At 41.7% G+C, this 8,372-nt stretch overlaps 1 protein-coding gene across 1 annotated transcript; it reads right to left on the reverse strand.

Moving 5' to 3' along the window:
- Positions 1–533: 533 nt before the first annotated feature.
- Positions 534–6,154, reverse strand: zgc:153896 (uncharacterized protein LOC569930 homolog). The gene is made up of 5 exons (XM_063002404.1): positions 5,917–6,154; positions 4,702–4,847; positions 2,416–3,042; positions 2,102–2,333; positions 534–888 (listed from the first exon to the last, which is right to left on the reverse strand). Exons 1-5 carry the CDS (start codon positions 6,152–6,154, stop codon positions 812–814), a joined length of 1,320 nt encoding a protein of 439 aa, XP_062858474.1. The 3' UTR covers positions 534–811.
- Positions 6,155–8,372: the final 2,218 nt, after the last annotated feature.

An 8,372-nucleotide genomic window follows, 5' to 3' on the forward strand; every position in this document is an offset into this window, starting at 1 on the left:
CTTTTGTTTTTATCTGTTCACACTTGATTAGGGTCGTGGTGGGTTGCGTCCGAAATCGCAAACTTCCATACTGAACAGTACGTGAAAGCAGTACGCGAGGCTCTTTTTTTAGCTCTTTAGTAGCGTGTCCAAATACATAGTATACATTAAAAAGTAAGCGAAAAGTAGGCCGCTCAGGTGGCGCAGTGGTTAAAACACACGCTGGAACCAGAGCTGGAATCTCGAATACATCATATCGAATCTCAGCTCTGCCTGCCGGCTGGGCTGAGCAGCCACATGAACAACAATTGGCCTGTTGTTCAGATATGGGTGGAACTAAGCCGGATAGGGACTCTCTCATAACTAATGCAACTACGTCCTCTGCTGGCTGATCGATGGCGTCTGCACAGAGACAGGAAAAGAGTGCTGTCAGGGTGTGTCTCTCCATACACAGTGCTGATCCACATTGCACTCATCGAAGTGTAGGTGATAAGATGCATACGGCTGCTGCCCACGTGTCATTTTACACATTTAATAATATAGTCAACAATATATGTCAAAAGTTCTTTATTAAAATGATTTTCACCCATCAAAGCTCAGCACTGACGTTCTGTGACCCACCTCATGTGCATCAACATTGTCCTTTTAATAATTTGATCACACTCATGGCTTAAAGTATCATAATAATAATAATAAAAAATGTGAATATTTACTGAAATGTAATTTGAAATCCACATGAAACTGCTTTAGTTCTTTAAATTACATTTTAATATCAAAGTTTAACTTCTACAGTCAACATTAATATAATTTAATATAAACGAAGCTCTTCAGGTCACATTAAAACGAACAGGACGAACATCATGACAATCAGAATATTGACTGAAGTCTGGATTCTCCCAGCATGTCCACCTACAGGACAAAAAAAGCGAGGAGTCGGTCAGTTTCACTGTCTTATTTATGTAGTTAAAACAGTAAAACACATAAATTTAGACGATAATTTCTTAATCATTTTAAAATGATCTAAATAAAAACAGCACAAAAACAAGATATGTCTTGTTGCAACTAATGAACTCCTTGTTTTGTGTATACTCTAAACTCTGTGTGTGTGTGTGCCATAGCAAGAAGGGCCTGGGTTCGATTCCTCGATTGGTCAGCCAGGGTCTTTTTTGTATGGAGTTTGAATGTTCTCCGTGTGGATTTCCTCCGGGTGCTCCGGTTTCCATCCCGTCCAAAGACGTTCAGTCAGGCCAACTGGATCTACTAGAAATTGGGTAAATGTGTGTGTGTGTGTGCGCCTTGTGATGGACTGGTGACTTGTCCAGGGTGGTCAGGCCAATGAAACAGACCCACTGTGACCCTGACCAGGATACAGAAGTGGTAAAACAGACAGTGAATGAATGAATCAATTCAAAAATTCATTGTGAATTTGATGGCTGGAACATGTTTCAAAAAAGTTAGGCCAGGGTCATGTTTAAACACCACTGCTCCTAGTATTTAGAACACTACACCTTGTTTTTGGAACACTGCCCCTAGTATTTGGAACATTAAAAAAAAAAAAGTTAGGCCAGGGTCATGTTTTTATATCACTGCTTCTTGTATTAAGAACACTGCCTCTAGTATTTGGAACATGTTTTAAAAAAGCTAGGCCAGGGTCATATTTGGAACACTGCTCCTAGTATTTGGAACATGGCCCCACATATTTGTAACATTTAAAAAAGACCAGGTTCATGTTTAATACCACTGCCCCTAGTATTTGGAACATGTTTCAAAAACATTAGGCCAGGGTCATTTTTAATACCCCTGCACCTAGTACAGCGGTACCTTGTAACTCGACGACCCCTGAACTCGAAATCTTTGAAACTTGACGCCCTTCGTCAAGAAATTTGTACCCTTAAACTTGACGTGTGTGTGACTGTTGCTTTGTTCAGCGCTCGGCTTGAACATTAACAGGTTTCCCAAACATCCTTATGGGAAAAAATAGCTTAAAACTCAACGTCTTTAAAACTCAACACCACTCCCAGAACTAACTGACGTTGAGTTTTAAGGTACCGCTGTAATCTAGTATTTGGAACATGTTTAAAAAAAAAACTTAGACCAGGGGTAAGACACAGTGAAGACTTACCAGGATTAAAACCATCCACCAGCATGGCATCAGTGTCGCTCAGGCTGCCGTTGTTGGGCGCCGGATCAACACCCAGCAGTTTACACATTAACGGGTAGATGCTCACACTGTCGAACGGCTCGGCTGTGAAATTCTTCCTGAAATCTGGTCCGAACGCTCGAAATATGGTTTTCATGTCCATTTCCTGGTTATGAAAGCCGTGGTCTCCTTTGTTCACGTAAAGGATTAATCTCTGTAAAACATCGTTAAATGTTTTATTTAAAGTTTCATTACAAAAACTGAGAAAGACTCTAACGATGAGGACCGAGTCTTACCGAGTTCAGATTAAAACCCAGGTCTCCGACGAGCACGATGTCCTGGATCCTGCTGTTTTTTGCGATGTGAAAATATTCAGGGATTTCTTCTCTTTTATAAACGGTTAGGTTAGGATGGGCGTCTTTCAGGGCGTTGTAGACATCCTGCACCTTGCCTTTCTTGGGTCGTATCATCCCAAATCCTCCATAATCCAGAATGTCAAAATGGGCTAAATTCTGGAAGTTCATGTACTCGTTTAATTTGATTTCCTTCACCGCTGGACTCTTCTTGATGGTGGTCATGCCGTGATCTGAGGTGATTATGACGTTGAGGTGATCGGTTAGCTTGTTCTTTCGGATGGACTCCTTCAGGTAGCCTATGTGGCGGTCGATCTGTTGGATGATTTTCCTCCTCTCATCGGTCTCTGGTCCATACTTGTGGCCAACGTTGTCCGGCTCACTATAGTAAAGAGTGACGAAGTCAAAGTCCTCCTGGGTGAACCATCCCATAACGGCATCGATTTTCTCCTTCCATTCTGTCTCGTTGTCGCTAGGATCACCGTGAACCTGCACCAGGGACCTGTCCACCGCCTGCCCGCTGTAATTCACTCCACCGCCCGGATAGAAATAAGATCCTGTCTTCAGACCCTGGAAAACATCATACATACAGGAACACCTAATTATAAACAATATAAATTCTTTACTTATTCCTGACTGAGTAATAATATTTCACTGTCTCTAAGCACATGGACTCAGTCTTTTTGTTTTGTTAAACACCCCACTATACTATGATTATCATGTGTTTATATAAACTAGGGTAACCATACGTCCTCTTTTTTTTGGACCTAAAAATGCGTCCGGCCGAAATTTCTAAACCACCATAAATGTCCGGGATTTGGCTTTTGTAGTCTGTGTGCGCCATTCTTTGCGTGTTTTTGAACTGATTTCACCTTTCTCTTTAGTTGCCCAGTCCAAAAATGTATTATGTTGAACACTTTTATATAATTATATATTATATACACTTATAAATGTCCACTCCTGACGATAACTAACACACTTTGACACGAGTGCAGTAGCTGATCACTTCTTTTCTCCAACACCAGGCTAGTTCGTATGGAGATCCATATCATGCATGGAGAGTCATGCACTAATCTCCATTATCCCCCGTCTCTTTGCAGCACCATCAATCAGTCAGCAGAGGTCATAATTGCAACAGAAAAATCTAGCAATCTCACCCGTGGACGAGTTTTTTTTTCTCTTTTTCTCCAATCCCCCCCCCCCAATTTTCTCCCCTAATTTAGTCGTATCCAATTACCCTGATTGTGTTACACTTCACCTCTACCGATACAACCCTCCACTGCTGACTGAGGAGCTTCGACACGTGAGCAGTACCGACTGCATCTTTCACCTGCACGAGGCGAGTTCATATGCGGACCAGCCTTGTGGATGGAGAGACACACCTGATCAACATTATTCCCCAACTTTGCACAGACGCCATCAATCAGCCAGCAGAGGTCGTATATGCACCAGCTATGAGGAACCCTGGTCTGTCTCATCCCACCCTGAACAACAGTCAGTCGTTGTTCATGTAGCCGCCCAGCCCAGCCAGATGGCAGAGATGAGATTTGATTTGATGTATTCGAAATTCCTACTCTGGTGCGCTAGCGTATTTTACTGCCACGCCACCTGAAAGGCCAGAGTTTTTATTTATTTTTTCTAGCTAAAGTGGAAGGTCTTGAAAAGTCAATGAAGAGAGAAAGATTGTGTGACAAAGGGTTGTAATTTTTATCTCATGTTTTCCCACCTCTTTATCCTGGTCAGGGTTTCAGTAGGGCCTGTCTTCCAGAATCTCTGGGTGTGATGCACTAACACACCTGACACAGGCTGAACTTCACCCATAGACATAGCCAATAGTCTGTATGTAGCTGCCCGAATAGCTGATAGCACCGCTGAGGATTTGGGGGTTTTGGATCCCATTGGTAGTGGGTTAGTGTAGTTTACCTCTGTACCACCACATATAGTTGTAATATAGTTGTTTTTAAAATGAAAAACCTATGAATTTTGTCATTTTTCTTGTTTTAATTTTGTATATACAGCTAGTTATTTAAGGTTATCTAAACTATAACCTGCTGAAGCATCACGTACATCCAGTAGCACTTTGAGAATCACTACCCTTGAGTACTTTTTCATTAATCACATCCCAGCCTGATGCTCAACACCACTGTAAGGGAGTTTTGAGAAGCAATAGATACGATGTTGATTATTAATTTAATATTAAGATTAGTAGTGCAGTAAATGACTCCCCACCTGATTCTGAGCAGTTATCCACAAAGGTAAAGCTCCGTTGTCCCACCACTTGGATCGTTTCAGAGTCGCCTTATGAGTTAATTTCAGGAGAGTTGTGGAATTGAACATCATGTTATGAACAACACCGTGATCCTCGATCCATCGTCCTGCATGAAATCAGTACAAAACATTTCAGTCACTGATGTTCAAGGGTACATGTATAAGTCCTTACAGACAGCACTATCTGATGCTATTGACTTTTCAATGGTAAAAGTAGCAGTGCTGTTTGAGGTATATGTGAAACTAACAGCAAGAAAATCTGTATTTTTTATATATATCACAGTCACAGTGTCACTGATCTGGGAAGACTGTGTTATGGCTCCCCCTTGTGGACAAACTTTCACCTGCTAAACAGAAGTGAGTAACAAACCAGGCCTATGAGGTGATTCCTAATGGATCAGCCTTTGATGACTTATATAGAACTACCAGCCACCATAGTTCCTCAACAAAATATAGATATGTCATGTATGTACATAGTTAGGTCAGGCATTTTAGGACTTTGAACATAAAGATAACCTTGATGTGGGATAAACTGTGGCGTATCTTTATAAATGCTGGTGTTATTACAATGATGTGAACCTGGAGACTTTTATCAAGATGCTGCAGAGACTATGAACTCATTATAAAGCATATAAAGCTTATCAGAAATATTAGAGTCTTAATGACTAGTGATCAATCTTTGTACCATATACAAAAATATTTGCAGAGAAATTAGAACTCTTTCAGTCAGTTTGGATATATTTTTTAATATGGTGTGTCAAAAAGTCACCAAGAAATTTAAAGCATTATCAGACAGGCATGTAAACATCATAATTAATGGCTAATAAACAATATACCTGCCGTGATGGTTAGACGTTCCCATTGTTCATACATACAGTGATGCCAGTGGCCCTGCTTAGTATTATCTTAAATAATTTTAGGGTAAATAATATGACTGGCACTCCATGATATGGATAAACATGACTGTTTATTTTTAAGAATGAAACTTCTTCTGATGCAAGAAATTAGCAGATATCATTAATGTTAGTAGTATATTTGAACTGGAGCATTTAAACCAGCTCTACGTATTTGCACGAGCAACAAGAATAATATCTATTTCTATTCTCAGTTTGTCTGTTTCACATTATTTTGATCAGAGTTTGATAAGTAATGACTGCACAAGAGCACTTTCCTTACCAGTAATAGTGGTAAAATGTGATGGAGATGTCATGGTGATCATTGGCGGTGTGATATATTTCGCCTTCACACCCTCCTGCACCAACATGTCTAAATTTGGTGTGTGAACATCTTCATCATAGTCCCATCTGAAACCATCGAAAGATATCAGTAGCAACTTGTTAAATTTCTTTCCTGAAAATGGTTTGCTGTCCACACAGAGGAGAACGACAAAGACCAGCAGAAGTTCCAGCTTCATGTTGGCAGCTCGTATCCGGTAAAGGAAGAACGAGGAAAGGTGGACGTCCTTTTATAACCGGGGTCAGACGGCACATAAAACCTTGCAGTAGAAGCCAGATAAGACCTGCAATTTAGCAATGCTGATTCTGGTCATGTTTTCAAGCTGTTCTGTATTCAGTCAGTTTAAATGGGTGCTCAGATGGTACAGCAAATATGTGTGCTGAAATCTAGGGATGGAATCTCAGAAATGCTCTTAGCTGGTCAGGCATCTGCACAGACGTGAATGCATGGCTCATGTCTGGTCATTGGGAGATCGACTTGCCAGTGCGCTCTCAGTACCGGTCCCCAGCTCGGATGAAAACAGGAGGGTTGCATTAGAAAGGGTATCCAGGATTAAAACTGTGAGTCTGGTATGCAGACCTAGAGAGAAATGTAGTCATTTTCATCATCATCATCATCATCTGTTCCGCTTATCCATTCAGGGTCGCAGTGGCAACAGTGCAAGCAAGGAGTCCCAGGCATCTCTCTCCCCTGCCGCTTCTACCAGCTCCTCTGGTGGGATCCCCAGGCATTCCCAGTTGGCCATGCCTGGTATACCTCTAAAGGGAGGCGTCCAGGAGGCATCCTTATCAGATCCCCGAACCACCTCAACTGGCTCCTCTCCACGCGAAGGAGCAGCGGTTCTACTCCGAGCTCCTCCCGTATTGCCTCATTTTAATTAAGTTAATTAAGTTATTAATTAAATATGCACATGGTTATGGTTAACTGGTTGCTCCATAGCAGTAGAGGTCCAAGGTTTGATGTTTGCATTCGGCCATTGTAAACAATATCACATGTTCCTCCCATGTCTACATGTGCATCCTGCCGCCTACCTCTGCCAACTATAATAAATACATATTTTAAAAAGATCTATTAAAAATGCAATACATTGGGCGGTCAGGTGGTGCAGCTTGATATGTCGTGAGCACACCAGCGCTGAGATTCTGATCTCCCAGGTTTGAGTCTTGGCTCTGCTACCGGTCGACTGGGCGCCCTCTAGCAGGCATAATTGGCTAATTGGTCTCCAGTCTGCTAGGGTGGGAAATGACCGAATTTAACAGAGGGGTGGGGCTGTGTAAGGAACCTGGTTGCCCAGGGCCACCGCACATAGGTGGAGGAGAGGTCGGGGCGTGGCTCTCCGTGTGTGAAGCCGGCCTCACACCAAATCCACCGAGGTGTGGGTGTATCAGAAGGGATCAGTAGACTGAGCACGCATCGGAGGGAGTGTGTTGGTCAAGTCACACTCTACTTGGGCACCACTAGGGGTCCCCAGAAGCAGATTGACTACGCTAAAGTGGGAGAAAAAGGGAGTAAAATAGTGCTGCAGCTTTGTGAGAAGTTTTGTATGTTCTTCATGTATCGTCATTGGTTTGCTCCCACTTCCCAAAACATGCGAAAGGTGGACTAGCTGCTCTAATCTAATGTGTGAGTGAGTGAATGTGAAGTGTCTAAATAAACCTCATGATTACAGTATACATAATTCAGTAATGTGATTTAACTTTGTGGCCTGCTAATCCCTCAATTGTTATGATTGACTATAGCTGGTGACTTCTCTGTGCCCATTTTAATAGGTCTGTTTTTAAGAAGTATACGAAACTGTAGTCTGTTGTCAGGTTGGAGCAGAAAACACACCATCGGTTTATGCTAAAGGGAAATTTGTTTGGATAGTTAACTGTAGTCCAGGAACCTTTGGAAAACAGGTTTGCCATGAATTATAAGCTGCTGAAACACTGTTTACAGTAAAGTGAGCTTTATATTTCTGTGAGCTTAGTGGTTGACATCCAAGACAAGCACATTTCTATCTAGGCTATTTCTGTGTGAAGTTTGAATGTTCTCCCCGTGTCCACGTAGGTTTCCTCCACTAGTCTAAAGACATGCAGTCAGGTTAATTGGAGATACAACATTGCCCCATGTGTGTGAGTGTGTGTGTGTGAGTGTGTTTGCACTGTGATGGAGTGGCAACATGTCCAGGCTGTTTTCTACCTTTCACCCAGTGAATTGCACCCACCCCCACCGTGTGTGTGTATGAATGAAATGGTTAAGGACATTAAATACAAGCATTACCAAAAGTAACAACACATACTTTTTGTATTTATTTTTGTGTGATTAATTCATAGGCGTTGGTGTAATTCTTATGAATTTTACTTTTATCTAGAGTTAGTTTCACTTTTAGTATAATCACTGTTAGCATTAGGATT

The sequence above is a fragment of the Trichomycterus rosablanca genome, chromosome 9 (assembly GCF_030014385.1).
Source record: "Trichomycterus rosablanca isolate fTriRos1 chromosome 9, fTriRos1.hap1, whole genome shotgun sequence".
In the NCBI taxonomy this organism is placed as follows: Eukaryota; Metazoa; Chordata; class Actinopteri; order Siluriformes; family Trichomycteridae; genus Trichomycterus; species Trichomycterus rosablanca.

Bases quoted from the DNA above. Each gene is read 5' to 3' on its own strand.
- zgc:153896 (XM_063002404.1), bottom strand. From the start codon at position 6,154: ATGAAGCTGGAACTTCTGCTGGTCTTTGTCGTTCTCCTCTGTGTGGAC. The intron at 4,848-5,916 runs GTAAGGAAAGTG...GATTTCATGCAG, and splicing joins ACATTTTACCACTATTACTG to GACGATGGATCGAGGATCAC. The intron at 3,043-4,701 runs GTGGGGAGTCAT...GATGTTTTCCAG, and splicing joins GGATAACTGCTCAGAATCAG to GGTCTGAAGACAGGATCTTA.